The following is a 20,052-nucleotide window of genomic DNA, read 5'->3' as shown; positions in this document are numbered from 1 at the left end:
GGGTTCTGATACAAAAGGATACGATTTTTGGACAATGCACGTGTATATTGATTTGGTCATGTACTCTTCATCAAGATGTGGGTGATCACCTCTATCTAAATGCGGCAGTAGTAAAAAAAGTTACACTTGGATGAGCAAAGGAGGCTGGTTTGCCATGTAAAAAGTATTACCGATTGATATATGTAAGCATATGATGTGTTGAAGAAAGAAGACATGTCAAAAGACACGCGGATGATCAATTTGCAAAACACGTCATGCATCATCTTGGGGAGAATAGAACAAGCCAAAAAGAAGGTGGAGCACTCAGAGGACCAACAGTCGACCATATAATAAAAGAAAGTGGAACACCAGCACAAAACTATTGATCCACACAAAATAATTGATCCACACATTCAATCGCGGCCTAAATCGAAACCAAATTAGGAAGATTTCGGAGACAACTGTGTGTCATGAATTTGATGTCGAGAATGCTGAGTTGCTTTTATTTTGATTTGATTCCATTGTCATGACCCGAATCTCGAGCGCATGCACATCCCGCAATGGTCGATGAAAGTTTGCAACCTCCCAGGAATGGTTGTTGACCCATTCATTTTATTTCACAAGCGGAAACATAATAATAACCTCCAAACAATATAGAGATGGGATAGCAAACATATGATTATATTTACATTAGACACACATATTTTTACAACACACATAAAAGTCTAACATGACAAGGATCTGTTTCAAAAAGAAGAGTTTCTAGGCTATCTATGCTCTGAGCTCCTCGTCCATGGGACTAGGGTCCCAGGCGATCCCGTCAAACTTCTCGATAACAAAAGCATAGGCTGTCACCCAATGTCCAAGCTAGATGGAAGACCCATCAACTCCTAACAGAAACTAAACCAAGACCTAGCTTTCACCTCCTTCGACTCCCTGTACATCTCCTGAAAATCCTCCATCTAGGGACTTGAAAAATTTTAGCCTACAATGGGGTGAGATCACATCTCAATTGAGTTAATCCCCTAAATCCCGAGTAGGAGAAGGGTACACTCTACATGCAACCTAGTCACATTTCTCACAATTCTTTTAATACCAGCATGTTCCTGCATATTAGTGTCAATCAAATCATACCTAATAATATTGAGTTTACACATCATATGAATACCTTAACGTGAGTATATGTAAGGATATAAATATTAATGTAATCATACATGCCACAGTCAATGCAACGGATAACAGTCTTCTGGCATAAATGGGCATCGCCTTGCACCGTCGAGTGTAGCAACGTCTACCTCTAGACGGCTTTCCGATTAGGAGCATCGGTCTAGCATCCACTGCGATCAGCATTCGTTGACTTAGGGCATTCCCGAAGGAGCATCGTCCGGCCCCAAAGGCTCGTGACGGATTCTTATGTCATGTATACATTCACTCAATGTCACAGTTCAATGCTCAATTGCACATTTCATTCATAACATCAATTAAACAATTTTCCAACAAGAAACACCTCAAAACAGTTATAAACTTCTATTGACCAGAATTGGGAGAAACTGCCCAGTTGCGCACTTTCGGATTCAAGACCAGAAACCAACTCATATGAGTTTGAAAAAGGACATGTAAAAAAACCTTTTTCATGAAGACACCGAGGCCCAGATCCCTCTGGATTCAGCCTAGTAATTCATTCAATCCAGCACTAAAATTGGGTCCGTTTCCAGCGGTTCTATTTTCCGAAATCAACTTGGTTTGGGGTTCGAAACAGGTCTGTTTGGTCTGAAATTCAAGTATGTTCAACGAGAAGATGTAAAAAACAACTTTCGTGAATAACTCATTTTTAAAATCGAACCCGAAGAGTTAGTAACAACCCATAGAATCCTTACAGGTCGCAAATTCCAATACAATTCAAGTTTCTATTTAAAGCTAACGAAGCTAAAATCATTTTTCTTTAAATCCCCAAAAATCGTGAGAAAAATATATGTTATACTTGAAAATGTGTAAAACATTTCTTCAGAAGGAATTTACTTCAAAATCGCAACACATGTTAGTCTATAAAAATAATAAATCGTACACGTCCAGAAAATAGTTTTAAAGAACATCCCATGTTTTTGGCCCAACTATCCTCTACGGTTCTTATCTTACTATTTTAATTAAAACTAAGCCTCCTTATGGCTAATCTAACCTTACTAAACTAATATTAACTATCTTTAATCTCATCTAAACCTTTCTCAACTAATTTCAACCCCTAAACAGAGGTACACAACTCCTATTCCAATTTTAGAAGAACAGCTCGACTATTTAAAACTAAAGGCGGCTCTTGCTGATGACTGGACAACAACACAGAGACAAGCCTTGGGTCTGTCAGTGATGGGGTTGAGCCGAAACAGCAGAGGGGTGTGCTACGGTGCGACTGCAACAACAACACACATAATTACAAAATTTTCGATAGAGAAAAACAAACGTGGTGTTTAATTGGCCGAGCTGTTCTCATGCTGGTGAGGAGGTTTTGTCATCACTTGAACTCCAAGACTAAGAGATAAAAAAAAAAAAAAAACATGGTGGTAGTTAGGTCGAAGCTTCTGTGGGTCCAGGAATTTTGTAACATCAAGACCACGCCTTTCTCCGTTTTCTTAGTCACTGGTTTGTCGTCCAAGAGAGAGCAAGAACGGGGATTGCACGTTTAAAGAAGAAGAAAACAACAGCTTGCACGGTTGAAAAAGGAAAGGGAAAAAGGAAAGGAAAAGAAAGGGAAAGAGGGAGACAGGCACACGGCAGCAAGGGAGAAGAAATACGCGCGGAAGAAAAAGAGATAGGGAAAAGAAAAGACAAGCTTTTCGGTTAAGAGAAAAGAAAGGAAAGGGAAAGAAAGAGAAAGGGGGAGAGAGAAGAGAGTAGTTGCATGGTGCCAAGAAGGGGAAGGGGATTGTACGGAGGGGGAAAGGAGAGGGAGGAAAAAGGACCATGAGGGTCCCTCCTCTCACATTTCCACAGCCTTTTGTTTTTCACAAGAGCTTTAGTACTTTTTCCATGGAAAAACTCCCTCATTTCATTGTCGAGAGGCCCACCCCACTTAAACACACTTATCCCCTTCAAATGAGACTCAAATGCAAGTGAATTTCCCCCTTACATGAAGGCATCCGAATTCCATTGTTTCTACTCTTCATTTTTCCTTTCTTTTGCTTGGCCATTTAATAACCTTACTAACCAAGAAGAGCCCTCGGTTTACTCTTATAATTCTTAACTCCATTAGTTCCACATTGAGGACTAACAACCCATTTAAAATACGACATTTCTCTTATTCCTTTAATTTGCCGCATTTGCACTTTTCACTAACTATTCCCGTCATCAATACATTTTGAAAAGATGCAACAATATCCCTAGGATTAATTGTGACATATGAAAGTTCTCAATTTCTGCAATCGAGAATGAATTCCATGGTAGTCAAACGTGGTTTCAACGCGACCTAAACCATCGGGTAGTTTTTTGGGAATTTTCGGTGCAATGAACTCGTGGTTGATTATTTTCGAGCCACTATGTACATCTTCGACTCATTGGCGACTTTCGGTTGTCGTGAAAAATCTCGAGATTTCAATTACGGACATAGGGTATCAAAACGATAGAAAAATCGGTTTAGTGTCGATTGATGTGAATTTTGTAATTAGGTAAAGTCACCCATGCCTAATTATATATCTCAATCGAATCGACCTATTTCCGGTCTTTGATAGATTTTCAATTGTACCGCAATGACCCTTACAGACTAACACGGTCGAGTAGTCGATTCCTGGTCGAATTCTCAAGCCTGTTACATTAAAATTCCTTACTGACTTCTCCAACTAGTTTAGTTATCTCATGAGTGATCAGCTCAAAGAATAGCACTATAGACACGTCGATGAAAAGTCCGATTTATTTCATTGAAAACAGACTTGGAAATTCAGACTGTCACATCTATGATCTAAGTGATCCGAGTCATTTCTAGATTTTCGTTTCTTAAAAGAACTATAAAAGAGGAAACTACCAAATGGTCATAGCAAGAAAGAGGTCATAAAGCATTCGTAGACTCTTCTCAAATGGTTGCTACACGAAGGATGAAACATGTCAATAGGTTCTCATCAAAATGAAACCTTTAAAGGCTCCACATTAACTACAACAGCTTTTAGCCAAAGTTTTCCAATGTTTATTTTATCTCTCTATCGTTCTTGCTATTTTCTTTTCACAACGTTTCTTGTTTGTTTCTGAAAGATTTTGTGAGACTCATGCCAATTATTTAAAAGTTTAAGCTGTTAGATGAAAATATGATTTAATATAAAAATATTATCACACTTCTCCTCACGATAAGTCTGATCATTTTTGCTAATACTAAGCGTGAACATATTTGATTGGGGAGACAAATGGGGTCTGATAAAATTTGAACTCAAGACCTCTAACTCTGAATCCCTACCGACGCTGGTGTGCGAAAGCATGCGGAGCGAACAGGATTAGATACCTTGATAGTCCATGCTGTAAACGATGAGTGTTCGCCCTTGGTCTACGCAGATTAGGGGCCCAACTAACGTGTGAAACACTCCATCTAAGGAGTACGGTCACAAGACCGAAACTCAAAGGAATTGACAGGGCCTGAGAATATTAGAATCAATGGTCAAAAGCTTTGATTGATAATAACGTGTCAATGGACATGTCGAATCCACGCGCTTCAAGCTCGCGTACTCCTGGGTCAAAGCACATTCGCTGCAGAAATGGAGTAAGCAATCAGCGCGAGGGTCCTCTTGCTGTCTTATCAATCAAAGCTTTTGATTTCTAACTTGTAAGTCCTCTGGAATTTTCCTCGCAATCCATTTGGTTTAGAGGTGGATTAACACTTGATAGAATAGTTATGCCCATGTACACGTCTACTGGATGAAATCGATGGGGAAAAGTCGAACAGTTAAGAGACTCAAGACTCCAATTGCAATTGCCTAATGTCGCGGGGTTATAAGAATTTAGTGATCGAATTATCTTACACCACTTTGGTAATATGTCGAGTTTTAAGTGGATCCAGAGATGAAAAGGTGTTATCTATGGCTCAGTAGGTTGATATCCTGTCAATCTCATTGGTTGCTTGTCATTTTGGGGCCCCTTAATCACATTTGGGCGAATTGCGGAGATTGCTGATCAGAGATCGGTTTGCAAGTAGAATCAATCGCGTTCGCACAAATTGAAGAAGGATCGACATAATTGTTTTTGTTGCGGCATGACCTGCGCACGGATCTATTTACACGGTGATCGCCTTGTTGACCGGGGGCGCCTGCTGCTACTCCTACTTCTACCGCACCAAGATAAGATAGCAATACCAGCTGCAAGAGGATCCTCGCGCTAATTGCTTAGTCCATTTCTGCAGCGCATGTGCTTTAACCCAGGAGTACGCGAGCTTGAAACGCGTGGATTCGACATGTCCATTGACACGTCATTATCAATCAAAGCTTTTGACCATTGACTCTAATACTCCTAGGCCCCTGTCAATTCCTTTGAGTCTCGGTCTTGTGACCGTACTCCTAAGATGGAGTGTTTCACTAGTTAGTTGGGCCCCTAATCTGCGTAGACCAAGGATGAACACTCATCATTTATGGCATGGACTACCAGGGTATCTAACTCATCGTTTACGGCATGGACTACCAGGGTATCTAATTCCGTTCGCCCCCAATGCTTTCGCACACCAGTGTCGGTAGGGACCCAGAGAGCTGTCTTCGCTTTTGGCCTCCTTCATAGATCTCCAGATTTCACCTCTACAAACGAAATTCCACTCTCCTCTGTCTCACTCAAGTGAATTGGTTTTCCATCATTTTTTGACAACTTTCACTTTCAACCCCATCCGATACCCTGCAGAAGATTGCACTTAGGCAACGTTATGCTTTTGGCTGCACTCTGGTGATTAGTTGGTCCTGGCTCGGAAGGCATCTCCGGAACATGGCGCTCTTTCATTGCATTTGTAAATATGGACTTTGACTCGATCAAAGGAAAAAAGAAAAAGAAAAAAAGAAAGGAAGTTGACTGAGTCAACGAAAACAAGGAATAGTGGACACCTTCAGCTTTTAAAGACGGGCCGAGACTCACACGAACGGAAAGAAAAGGATAGGGGAAAAGGGAAAGAAGAAAAGACAGAGAGAGAGAGGGTTTTGTGAGTCAATGCCACGGACGCTTCGCCAAGCTAATTCGACTTCATATCGTAATGTCAGTAAGTGCTTACACCATTCATTTGTCTAATCTAGTAGTTTTCAAAACTATGGCTCAAAGTTAAAGTTTAGTGAAAATTAAGCTACAAAGTTCATTTCTTGAGTTGTGGTGCTATCAATTCTATCTATGAATTTGTAAACTCATGTCTTAAAAGCAATGAAGATTTGATATATTTTGAATTATTAATAAATATGTTTGTTGCATAAGATTTGAATGACAGCCGTGTCATTCCCTTTTTCTATTGGGATTCAGGGTGTGACAGCATTGATCGACAATGATGGCCAAATCAAATAAGTAGGAAATGAGTAATGTCCTTTTCTCGATGAAATTCAATCAAGACCTTCCCAAGACCCATGTCACCATAAAACGGAGGAAATACACTGCATTTCCTAATCCCATATTATCGAAAGCAATGGCATCAGCCCCTGCCTTTGCACCCCTCATATTGTGGACTCTTCTCGTGTTTCAATCATTTGAGTTTGGCCATTCCGAAGCTTTCGCCAATGTGAGCTGCTTTGGTACAGAGAGAGAAGCGCTATTGAAATTCAAGCAAGGTCTCATCGACCATTCTAAACGCTTGTCATCGTGGACTAGCAAGGACTGTTGTGAGTGGAAAGGAGTCAAATGCAGCAAAAAGACTGGCCATATTTTCAAACTCGATCTTCGTAATCCATGCTTTGAGACCTCCCCAAACGGATATATCTCATGTCTAGATAAGAGCAGCTTGGCAGGTAAAATCCATGCATCTTTGGCTGAACTGAAGCATTTGAAGTATCTAGATCTCAGCCTCAACAAATTTTCCAAGCAAAAAATCCCCCAATTCTTTGGTACTCTCCAGAGACTAGAGTATCTTAATCTATCATCCGCAGGTTTTGACGGAAACATACCTCATCACCTCGGTAACCTGTCCAACTTGCAATATCTAGATCTTGCTAGTAGGTTTGGCGAGGGCTCTTTAACAACTAATAACCTCCAATGGGTGTCGAAATTATCTTCCTTGAAATACTTTCATCTCTCTAGCATTGACCTTGGGAAATCCAAAGATTGGTTTAGTTCCATTAATATGCTTTCTTCACTGCAATCTTTGCAGTTGAAGGATTGTTCTCTCGAAAAACTTCCTCACTCTCTATCCGTCAACTTCACTTCTTTAATATTCCTGGATCTATCAGGCAATTCCCTAAATTCAATTATTCCTCCCTGGTTCTACAACTTTAGCAAGCTCGAGCATATCGATTTGAGGGCAAATCATTTGAAAGGCGCATTTCCCAGGACACTCTTTGATAATAATCAACAACTTTCCTTTCTCGATGTGTCTCATAATTTTCTAGGCGGTCAAATTCTGAAAAACTTCAGCAGTCTCTACAAGTTGCATGAATTAAGGTTGGCGTCTAATAACTTTGATGGAGATGTTGGGAGCATCATCCGTGGTCCTTTGGAGTCGGCACAAAGTAACCTGAGGATTTGTGATTTCACTGCCAATAATTTCAGTGGTTTTCTACCAAGCCAATTGGGGAGTTTCAAAGATCTCGAGTGCCTAAGTCTATCACGAAACTTGATTTGGGGACCTATTCCAGTAACTCTGGGGGAGCTATCATCTCTAACAAAGTTGGATCTCAGCCACAACAAATTGAGTGGGAACATCCCGGTAAGTATTGGGCGACTATCTAATCTAGAGGTGTTGGACATAACAAATAATTCTTTAAATGGAGTTGTTAGTGAATCGCACTTTGCTAATCTCACGAGCCTGACCCATTTGTCCACTTCGTCTAATGAACTTGTTTTAAGTTTTGATCCCGCCTGGGTTCCTCCATTCCAAGTTCAATGGATTAACATGTCAGGTTGTGATGTGGGACCGAAATTTCCATTGTGGCTTCAAACACAGAGGAATATTTCAAACTTGTACATGTCCAATGCAAACATCTCAGATGAAATTCCCAATTGGCTTTCCGACATTTTACTTAACGCTATGTCCCATTTCCAGAATGGACGGAAACAAGATGCAACTGCTACGATTTCTGATTCTTTCTGGTAACAGTCTCAGCGGCAGCATACCGGATTCACTTTGTGCAATGGGGAACCTATTATATCTTGATCTGTCAAAGAACCAACTATCCGGGACACTACCCTTATGTCTGAAAAAGTTGGAAGCACTGGAATGGATTCTTCTGGGTGACAACAGGTTAAGTGGTCATTTCACTAACTCTTTCTGCCATTTGAAGCAATTACAAGTTCTGGTCCTGCATAGAAATGGCTTCGACAAAGTGCTTCCCAAATGTTTGTCAAACGTAACTTACCTCCTGCTCCTTGATCTAAGTGATAATGACTTCACTGGCGAAATTCCTCCATTTGGACAACATTCTCAATTATTATCCCTGATCGATCTTGAGAAGAATAGTTTCACCGGAAGCATTCCCTCTCAACTCTGCCAACTTAGCTCTCTCCATTTTTTAAGCCTAGCACAGAACAACATTTCCGGAAGCATTCCGCTGTGTTTTGGTGGATTGTTGTCTATGGTTGGAGATACTAGTGATCAACCATATTGGCTGGATATGCCATCAATCAACGTCCTAGTTAATACAAAGGGAACTAGCCAAATGTATAGCAAGACACTGCAATTCTTCTATTCCATTGACCTTTCTGCAAACAATTTAAATGGCAAAATACCAGAAGAGTTGACTAGGCTCGTCGAACTTCAGAATTTGAACCTCTCTCAAAACAATTTGAGTGGGAAAATCCCTTCAAACATTGGCAACCTCAAAAACTTAGAATCCCTTGACCTATCCAACAACGGGATTTCGGGTAGAATCCCTCCTAGCATATCCAGCGTAGACTTTCTAAGTTGTCTCAATCTCTCATTAAATAATTTATCAGGCCCTATTCCTTCAAGCAGTCATCTGCGTACCGTGGATGATGAATCTGTGTATCGCGGTAATGACAAACTTTGTGGAGCTCCTCTTTCAAAAGTTTGCCCTGGAGATGAGCAACATCCTAATATCGATGGACAAGATGGTGATTTTCGAAATGGAGGTGAACCTAATGTAGGCAATCTGGACATCCATAATTGGTTCTATGCGGGCCTGGGACCGGGATTCACAATTGGATTCTTGGGATTTTGTAGTGCATTGCATTTCAAGCAGTCTTGGAGGATATCTTACTTTCAAGCAATGGATAGGATCATCGGAAAGCTAATGATATCAAGAACGATCACCACCCTTCGATTCAAAAGAGCTTTTCAGGTACGCACTTGTAGGAACTACTTAGGAATCTCTCTCTCTCTCTCTCTCTCTCTCTCTCACACACACACACACACACACATTAATAAGCACACTAACACTTGCTCTTAGTTATTCAATACATGATTCCATACTAACCTTAGTATGAAATCTAAACAACTTCTTTAATCTTCTTGTAGTCGACATGTAAAGTTTTGATTATGTATATGACATGTTGTAGGAAAGGTGATTACCAAATATGGGCCTCAGGCACGACCCCCAGCATGAAGCAACATTCGTGAGAGTTGAAGAAACTTGTCAGATTCGAAAGACGTACATCTATGTCATAAACTTAGAAGTTCCTATCTTCATGATCATATACTTTGTATCAGTAGCTTATGTATGTGACGAACTCTTTTTATTATATAAAAGCTAGCAGAAGTCGCAGACATGATGACAAAGCCATTTGCCAAACCCTTTTGCAATACTACAACTATTACAGATATGATGTCCTAATTCTAAGGCTATCATCTCTTTGTCAAAAAGTTTCTGTAATATGATCCCAATCATATAACATGAAAAAAAATAACATTTCTCTCTTAGGTGCATGGTACAAATTTCAGCACCAACAGTTTGAAAAAACTTCATCAAAGATCTGATACATAACGAAGACTTGTTGCTGATTCACGCGTCAGCTGCTGCTAATTCAAGTGGGAAAAAGACATTGCCGAAAATTGGACGATAATGCAATGTGACGCTTCCCTCACTTCCCCACCACCGCATCAATCTCATCGGTAGCGGATTCTGAGAGCGGTTCCTCATCTAACATTGTCCCTGGTTGTTCCCTCCGCATACTTTGCCAAATTAGTTCTAATGTAGTAAATTTGAACAAATACAACATCGTCTAAATTGGTAGATAGCATGACAAGAATGATTACGGCAACTTTTACCAAAGCTCATAGTGTCACTTTTTTTGGTCATCTGAATTGATAGAAAGCATAACAAGAGTGATTATAGCAACCTCATCCTTGTCGCCGTTTTACGTAATTTCAATTCCTTGTAATTTATTTTCGATATAACTTCAATTCAAACTGTATCAATTCCTTGCCATTTACATTTTCTCGCAATTAGATTCATGTAGTTTTATTACTAATGTACGAGCATTTTGCTAACATAATGAAGTAGTCAAAATGTATACTCCGATGATAAAATTCTATGGTAATGTGATCTGTCTCTTTTGGCCACGATTTAAATGGGAACTAAAATAACCTAAGTTCGGGGAGGCCAATTATGCAAAATTCAATAAAACCTTAATGCAGGAATATTGCCTTTCCTACAACTATTGCCTACTTATATCAAGTGAATACTATGAAGTCCTCCTTTTTCCCTTTGTTTTCTTCTTTTTGGGTGGCCGATCAAGGATGCTGGCCATGACAATACCAAGCTGATTGAGTTATCATTAGATTGATTTCTTATTGTTGTTGTTGTTGTTACAAATGATCCCTAAACTTTGTCCAATATATAATGTGATCTCTAAACTTTTAATTTATTCAATGCGATTCCCAAACTTTAACCCAACGTGCAATGTGACCTATAAACCTTTAATTTATTTAATATAGTCCCTGAACTTTTTGTACATGTTCAATTTAGTTCATAAATTATATGAAAATATTTAACATTGTCCATGATCTTAAATTAATAGAAGGACAACAATTTGAATATAGTTCATGGACTATATTGAATATGTATTAAAAGTCCTAGGACCGCATTGAACAAATAAAAAGATTATGGACCACATTGCACATTGGACCAAAGTTTAGGGACCGCATTGAATTAATTAAAAGTTCGGGTGATCAAATTGCAATTGGGTCAAAGTTCATTTTTCATTTTTGTCATTATTACTTGTTTACGTGTAAATAGGAAATAAAAATAGCTTGGACCCAATGTCCATTTTCCTTGAGTTGACCATTTTCAACGTTGGCATCGAATGTCTTCTTTAACTCCATCCACAAATTTCCCACTTTTAGTGGTCGAATCATATAGATATAGCTGACAGGAATTAATTCTAAGCTTGGTTTCGGCAATGCATATCAGATCTGTGCACATTGCTTTCATCATCATCTTATCGCCCTTCGCATGAGGGAAGACGGTGACTACATTGAAAAAATATTATATGCATCATACTCCAGCGATTTTCACTTTTAAAGTAAACAGTAGCATGCTCGATCTGTCGACATAAGTTTTGTCGTCTGCCCTGCTCAAAGAAGGAAAGGGTATACATTTTATGAAATCACGTAAATGAATTTACAACACCAAACAATAGAGGGTCTAGATACATACTCGGATTGATGTTGCGATCAGAACGATTTGGCCTCGCGTTTTTGCTCAATGAAGAGAAAGGAGGAGAACATATTAGGACGTGCCCAAGGTCAGGAGCAAGAGGGCATTTACCCTGTGTAAAAGAGTCCGCAATAAGCTATCTCAATTCTCCTCACAATACATTAGGCTTTATACAAATTCTATTTTATTTTCTTTCTTTTCCTGTGAATATAGTGGCTTTATAAAATTCACTCAATCACGTCATAATAAGTCGATGCATTAAAGCTCATCCAACGTGAGCAAGAATTTAGTCATTTACAGAAGGGATATTCACATTAGGAAAAAAGTAAGCCTATATGTTCTTCTATGAAATGGACATTTACCTAAGTAGAACAATCCCATCTAATACCTCATAAATCTTAGCAGCAAGGTAAGTCACAAGTCAGAACTCGATGGATAGCCCAATTTGACATTATTTGCACTTGCCGATGTGATGAAAATTGGAATAATTATTATAAAAAAAAATCCTAAATGTATTACACATGTACTAATTCAGTCTTAAACCTTTCAATTTTGATTAATTTAATTCTAAGTCTTTTGATAATTTGCCAATAAAGTCTATTCAGCTAATATTTGCAAAAAAATTGCTAACATGGATAGTGAGCGTTCTACATGACATCACCAACATAGATGTGAACAATTTTTGTAATTTTTAAATAATTTTTTCCTTATTTTTAAATGAGACCAAGCGAGGGTCGGCAACCACTACCCAAAGGCCGTGACTCCCTCGCTAGATCAAGCATCTTCTCAAACAATCCCAACTTGTTTCTCACGGACTAAAACACAACCCCATACAATCAATGCCCGTCCACACTATCCAACAAATCTAATCTCGCCGGTTGGAAAAACGAATCAATTATCCCTTCACCTAAGACCGAGTTCTCCTTTCGAACCAAAAAATAAAAGGACCAAGTTCTCTAACTCGTCTCTTCCATGGAGTTCTTCCTAATTTCACCCCGGAATCCCAAAAGGAACGTAAACAAAAGCTGCTGAGCCCTGTGCTGTCTTGATAACAACATTGCACCTAATTATAGGTGACAAACCCCTCTCGAAACTACGTTCGGTGTTCTAGAAACAAACGAGGTCGCGATTCGTGGGAAAGTGTGACGGTCGCGTCACGAGAGCGAAGTCGCGTCCAACTTTAGAACCTGAACATGGTCCCAAAAAATCACGATAGAAAAAACAAAATTACATACGAAACTGCCTGACCTCGTCTCAATTTACACCATTGTCAACGTTGCCCACCGCGCTAAACTATAAGTCTATACGTAGTTTAATCGCACGACGATAGCTTAGAGCTTAAACAAGGCATTTACTTTTCAACTAACCATCAACCGTCAAAGTTGGCGCTTCGTCGTTGCCACGACCAGCAAACAGATTCGAAGGCGGATCAACGACTTGCTTGGTCACGGCCGCTTCTGGTGAAAGCATTCACTGACGAAACCCCTCTTTTACGCAAATATATTAGTGTTAGATGCATAGAAACAGGACGTATACATCATGTGCACTGTGCAGTTCACCTAACATCTCATCTTTCAACCCTCTCTAGCCCTCGCCCGATTCACTTCCTCATTCGATCTTTCGCTGTGTCGTGTCGCCCTTCTTTGATCGTTGGAGCCGGTATCTGTAGTTGTGGATTGAAGCTATGTACTCCTCGAACGCATCTGATGGCTACCCACAGAAGCCCGGTGCCTCTGCTCCGCCACCGCCGCCACCCGTGGATGGCATTCCAGTGCAACCCATGAACCAAAGTTATGCAAATTTCGGGGCCCCGAACAATCCTCTGCCCCCTGCGGGTCTTCAAGCTCGACCCATTAACAACATGCCTTGGTCCTCTGGGCTTTTCAGTTGCTTCGACGACGTTCCAACTTGCAAGTCCTCTGGAATTTTCCTCGCAATCCATTTGGTTTAGAGGTGGATTAACACTTGATAGAACAGTTATGCCATGTATAAAACTACTGGGCGACATCTACGAGCAAAAGTCGGACAGTTTATAGACTGGAGAATCCAATTGCAATTGCCTAGTGTCGCGGGGTTATCAGAATTTAGCAATCGAATGATCTTATACCACTTTGGTATTAGTTGAGTTTAAGTGGATCCAGAGATAAATTCGTGTTATCTATGGCTCATGAAGGTTGATATCTTGTTAATCTCACAGGTTGCTTGTCATTTTGGTGCCCCTGCATCACATTCGGGCGAATCGCAGAGATTGCTGATCACGGATCGGTTTGTAAGTAGAATCGATGACATTCGCACAAATCGAAGAAGGATCGACATTACTAGACTTGCTCACTCAGATCAACAACCATAAATATGATTTCTAATTAACACGTAATTTCTTTCTTTTTTATTAATGAAAATCATGCAATATGCAATGTATGATACTAATCTAACATGAAATAATATGAGTTGGTAATATGGCTTAAACTACATGACATAAATAAAATGCAGTATGTCCTAAAGAATGAAATTGATTTATTCTAAGATAATTTTTGGTATTTTCCATGAATTTTCGAAATTAGAAAAATGTGAAAATTATCTAGCTAAATTAAAGACTCTATTCAACTTATATTAAGGATTAGGTCAGGCTAAACCCTAATTTAAACCAAGATATTATCTTAACTTAGCAATCTCTAACCTAAGATGCAGTCTATCTAAATCAATCTAAACTTAAAATTATCCTAACGTGCAATGATGTACAAAGGATGCCCTAATTCTACATGACATATGCATGATGATTTTTTTAATTAAAATTCGAAATTAAAAATTGCTAAAAATAAAAATCTAATTAACGTGGAATATTATCTATTTTAAGTTAGGAAATAGACTAATTTGAATCCTATCTTAACTTGGAAATTTATCTCAACATGCCATTTGATTCAAAGAAATTATTTAACCTAGATACCATCTAAACATGCATTTAAAGAAGAATTTAACTATTCAATCATGTAATTCTATCTAGGAAATCAATTCTAATCTAGATGATATGCAAATGCAAATTTTTTTTTTGTATTTTTGGAATAAATAAAGCAACTAAAATATAAACACCAAATCATCCATGGTCATCAAAGATATTATCCATTGTTCGAGTTTGGAAACGATATCTAATCAAACCCGATTGTTTCGCTAATAAAATCGATAAATTGATCTTAACCTTTAAAGATCAAGATATCAAAATTTTATTCCCGCGTGATCAAAAATTCCATCTAAAGCCTTATACGTGGAATCAAAGATTATATACGGTTGCGAATTAGGAAATAAATCCTAATTGAAAGTTGTGTCTATCGCCCATGGATATGAACACTTAATATTAATAGACACATATTAGGCAATAAAATACCGAAATCAAATTTGGATAAAATAATTACCTAATATTGCAAGAATTATTGCCACATTTGAGCTCGACGGAATCGGCTTGACAGATGACCGGGAATAGCTTGTGGATGAGGCTTGGCACAGCAGATGGGTCTCGGGTCGGCGCACGCCATGGCAAGGATGGCGGGGCTTGGGGGCACTCTCTTGGTGCGACAATATGGCGAAAGACCACAACGGCAACATCACTGGAAACTTGGCAATAAATTTGAATCAACGAGATTTGATATTTGTTCCCTGATCACTCTCTGTGAAGCCTCTCGGGATTGTTAATACTCAAATGTGGGGTCTCTCCGAGGCGTTTTCTACAATGACGAGGATGTGGGCAGAACCTGAAAAAAAAAAAGAATTAAGAAAAGAATATCAGTGGAATGCAAATATGTGATATTGATGAAGGATCGGCTTCCCCTTTCTTGTCTTTTTTGCAAAAGCTTCCTCTGTCTCTCTCGCCTTGGACCACTCCAGACAAAGAGCACCGCTTCAAAGGCTTCTCTTTTTTCTATGCTTTTGGTTGCTCTCTTTTCCTCTCTGGATCGTCTATTATGCGCCAATCGCGAATCTTCCGATGAAGTCGACCCAGACCAGCCACGAGAATTGTAACGCAAATAACTCCTCTAATGGCCGAACTCCCTCTCTATTTTTCTCACGTGTATTCCTCATGTGCTCTAAAAATTATAATTTGCCGACCCCGAAAACCGAAGAGAAGAGACCCCCCACCTCCACGTCCTGTAGCGTATGTTCCCCAAATGCTTTTGCCTTGTTCGAGATTCCGTTCGTGTATGTGCAAGAATTCTTGGTTTGTTCAGCTGAGAATTCCCTGGTTTTCACTAACCTCTTCGCGCGTGTGGCGAGGAGCAGCTTAAAGCTCGCGGTGCAGGGACTTGCAGATGGCAATGGACTGAAACTTTTCACGGCGGCTAGCGATGAGTTACCAATGGCGAATTCGAAGCAGCAACAGACAGCCACGAAATTTTGATCTCACTGCGTCGGTGATTGAACTTTGCTGAGGATTGCTCGCTGGACTAAGAACTCGCCTGGAATTGCTGAGCATCGGGCTCATGACACGTCTGGACAGCAGCTTCGTCGTCAAGTTTGGAGTGATGCTGGCGGAGCACGGCTGTGCGTTGGTGGATGAAGAACTGAAGGCTGGAACAGGAGGCCAGAAATTGTTGGGCACCGGTAATTGCAGGAGCAACGTGGAAGTGGAAGTATGACAGAAACAATGATGAGTTAATGGATCTTGGGAGGCGGTGATAGAGCAGATCTCGTCTCTCAATGTTGCCGTGTATTCAATATGTGTGGCCCCCTCTAAAACCCTACGTAAATAACTTATTTATAGGGCGAGGATTAGAGTTTTAATTTTTCCAAATTCATATCTACAAAGATTCTTTTTCGAAAAGCAATATTTGCTTTCACATCTGCCTCATCCAAAAAATTCATCATATCTTGCAAAAGTTTCAAATTCCTATTTTTCACGAAAGTTTTTAATTATAAAATAAAAAACGGGCTTGAGCTAATTTGCTCGTTTCGTGGGCTTAGTCCGGCTTATCAATTTAAAGCTCAGAACCACTAATTCAAACCCATCTGCCACCGGTCCAATAAATGCAGAAAATTACAAATACACCTAAATCTATATGCTATGTAATTAATTAATTAACTAATATTTTTTTTTTAGAGATTAAAATTAACTCCTAATTTTTATTGTGATAAATGAATAAACGGGTCGCCAAAATTTAGGTGTCAACAATACTTTGCGAAATCAGTTCTAATGTAGTAAATTTCAACAAATACAACATCTAAATTGTTAGATAGCGTGACAAGAATGACCACATCAACTTTTACCGGAGCTTACACTGTCACTTTCTTTTGGTCATCTGAATTGGCAGAAAGCTTAACAAGAATGATTATTGCAACCTTATCCTTGTATCGTCCTTTTACGTTATATTCAATATAACTTCAATTCGGAGCGTATCAATTTCTTGCAATTTACATTTTCTCGCTGTTAGATTGGCCTAGTTTCATTACTCCATCTAGAGCCCCATTTGTGCTCTTTCTGCTCGAGGATGGAGCCATGGAACAGTCTCGATCGCTCTTCAAAGAACTCAACATGTGATCATATCTAAAATATAAATGCAAATGATCTCGTTTCTCCCCTTGTCCCTCACTCGAGTGGAGATCCATCGCGGTAGACATGGCTTCATTGCTTCCAATTAATTATTTCGTACTATGTTAATGATAAAGTAGAAGGACACAATCATATCATTCGGTATATATGTAAATAGTGAAATGTAGACAATAAGTGAAAAAATAACGTATGCGGACGTGTATTTTATGTTAGAAGAACGAATATTTTGTTAATAGGGGTATGACATTAATAAAGTCAGTCAAAATGTGTACTCCAATGATAAAATTCTAACGTAATGTGAACTCTCTCTTTTGGCCACTATAAAAATGGGAACTAAGATAACCTGAGCTCAGGGAGGACAATTGAGCAAATTTCATTAAAACCCTAACGCAAGAATACTGCCTTTCCTACAACTATTGCCTACTTACACCAAGTGAATACCATGAAGTCCTTTTCTTCCCTTTTTTTTTCTTCTTTTTGGGTGGCCGGTCAGGATGCCGGCCATGACAATACCAAGCTGATTGAGTTATCATTAGATTGATTTGTTGATGTTGATGTTGATTATGGGAAAAATGATACAAATAATCCCTGAATTTTAATTTGTTTAATTTGATCTCTAAACTGTAACCTAATATGCAATGTAGTCTCTGAACTTTAAATTTATTCAATAAGATCCTTGAACTTGTACATACTTAATTTGATCCATAAATTATATGAAAATATTCAATGTTGTCTTTGATCTTGAATAATGGAAGAACAATAAGGACATTTGTATATTGCTAAGAACTATATTAAACATGTACCAAAAATTCAAGGATTACATTAAACAAATAAAAAGTTTAGGGATCACATTAAACAAATAAAAAATTCAGCAATCAAATTGCATATTGGGCAAAATTTCAAGAATCATTTGTATCATTATCCCTTATTTACTTGCAAATAAGAAATAAAAATAGTCTGGATCCAATATCCATTTTCCTTGAGTTGACCATTTTCATCGTTGGCATCAAACATGTTCTTTAACTCCATTCACAAATCTCCCACTTTTAGCTGTCGAATTATATAGAAATAGTCTGACATGAATTGATTATAAGCTTGGTTTTGACAATGCATACCAAATCTGTGCACGTTGCTTTCATCATCTTATTGCCCTTCACGTGAGGGAAGATGGTTTTCATATCAAAAAATATTATGTGCACCATACTTCTTCGACTTTAAATTTTTAAAATCAACACATTTAATTGTGTCGGTATTAATTTTTTCATCTTCCCTTCTCAACGAAAGAAAGGGAGTAGATTTTACCGAATCACACATATAAATTTACAACACATAACTATAGAGGGTTTAGATACATAATTGGATTGATGTTACGATCGAAGCAATCTGGCGTCATGTTCCTTGATCGGCTGCTTGATGAAGAGAAAGGATGAGAACATCTTAGGACTTGACTGGTGACATTTAAATTTTGATTAAATATTTAGGATTGAATTATATGGAAAATAATGTACCAATTCAGCCTTAACAAAAAGGATTTTTACATCACATATGCATTAATATTATTTGTATCAATTAAATTTTATTTTTCCTTATTTTACTGCATTTTGGATAGATAAAAAAAATTAAAAAAGTTTATTATTACTAATTAATTTTATTTTTTTAAAAGGAAGAAAACGTTGGCTTTGGGGGCTGGGCCTGACTCCAGCCCCTTTTCTCGTTTCCGCGCGGGCCCAGGGCCCATCTCACCCCTAGCTCGCTGAAATCCTCGGCCTGCAGGACCCTGCCTCGCCGCCTCGTCCGGAGGAACGGCGGTCGAAGCGGAGGTCGATGTCGGGAGATTGCCCCGACGAAGGGGGCGACGTTGGGGACTGCAGATTTTACGGCGGCGATCTGTTTGGCGGGGGTTTCGGCCCTAGCGGCGGCGGCGGCGGCGGCGGCGGCGGCGGATGGAATTTCGGAGGGCCGAATTTGGAGGACAATACGTCGTCGCGGTTCGGTCCCGGTTCCGGCTTCGCGCTCGACTTTGTATATGAGGTCATGTGTTGGATTGCGCTGTCGAATTGCGTGCATTTCGCCTTCAAGAAAATGCTGAGGAGTTTAGCGGTGGAGGGAGTTGGTGATGCCGCGAGGGAGAAGGTTCCCATTAGATTGACGACAATGTGTTAACTTGGTAATGCTATATTTGTTAAGGTTCGATCGGTGGATGATATTGGGTTGTCTGTGCCGTCGGGGCAATGTGAATATTAGAATTTCACGATTCAATGTACATAAGGTATTTATGGATATAAGCTTATATACCTTGTAACTGGCCAGAAAAAATGTAAATGTTTCGATGAAGTGTTCTTCGTCGGTGAATTGACTGATCAAGGGTTTCATGTGTTCCTTTCAAGAAATTGCTTGATGCAACTGGGATTCTTAATCTAGTCTCTTCATATTTCGCTCTGGTTTTTTCAACCTGTGCACTCTGTATGAATGTTATTTAATATCGTGTCTTGAAAGCAATGTCTTTTTTAATGCTTTGGACCTTGAGGGACTGTTGCGGTCAGCCGTCGATCCCTCAATGGCAATGTTGTTGTCAATGGACTCCCTAACCACTCTAAACCAGACCGATCTCCCTTTCAGGGTCTCCTTATGTGTCTCATTATTTGCTTTCTCTCTTAAATAGAAGGTAAAGTGCACGAGGGAAAACGGATCTCTCCCACAAAAAATGAAAAGAGCATTGAATCTCTTAGCTGTTGGTGTAGTCCGAAGCTGTCTAGATCAATGTGGAGAGGATTGAGGTAAAAT

The 20,052-nt window shown here is 39.2% G+C and overlaps 1 protein-coding gene and 1 long non-coding RNA gene across 2 annotated transcripts; both read left to right on the top strand.

Moving 5' to 3' along the window:
• The first annotated feature begins 13,263 nt into the window (after nt 1-13,263).
• On the top strand, nt 13,264-14,113 carry LOC104453675. Its single transcript, XR_005552949.1, has 2 exons — nt 13,264-13,846; nt 13,930-14,113. It is a non-coding gene; the product is annotated as an uncharacterized LOC104453675 (long non-coding RNA).
• Nucleotides 14,114-16,201: 2,088 nt separating this feature from the next.
• LOC104455633 (keratin, type II cytoskeletal 68 kDa, component IB) lies at nt 16,202-19,719 on the top strand. Its single transcript, XM_039317854.1, has 2 exons — nt 16,202-16,351; nt 19,042-19,719. Exons 1-2 carry the CDS (start codon nt 16,202-16,204, stop codon nt 19,429-19,431), a joined length of 540 nt encoding a protein of 179 aa, XP_039173788.1. The 3' UTR covers nt 19,432-19,719.
• Nucleotides 19,720-20,052: the final 333 nt, after the last annotated feature.

The sequence above is a fragment of the Eucalyptus grandis genome, chromosome 7 (assembly GCF_016545825.1).
Source record: "Eucalyptus grandis isolate ANBG69807.140 chromosome 7, ASM1654582v1, whole genome shotgun sequence".
Taxonomy (NCBI): Eukaryota; Viridiplantae; Streptophyta; class Magnoliopsida; order Myrtales; family Myrtaceae; genus Eucalyptus; species Eucalyptus grandis.
Note: the sequence above shows the minus strand (reverse complement) of the source record. Positions and strands in the feature narration are given on the sequence as shown.

What these genes read in the sequence shown, in the direction of transcription:
- LOC104455633 (XM_039317854.1), top strand. Translation starts at nt 16,202, where the DNA reads ATGACACGTCTGGACAGCAGCTTCGTCGTCAAGTTTGGAGTGATGCTG. An exon ending in GGAGCAACGTGGAAGTGGAA is followed by an intron (nt 16,352 to 19,041) that starts GTATGACAGAAA and finishes CTCGGCCTGCAG; the next exon opens with GACCCTGCCTCGCCGCCTCG.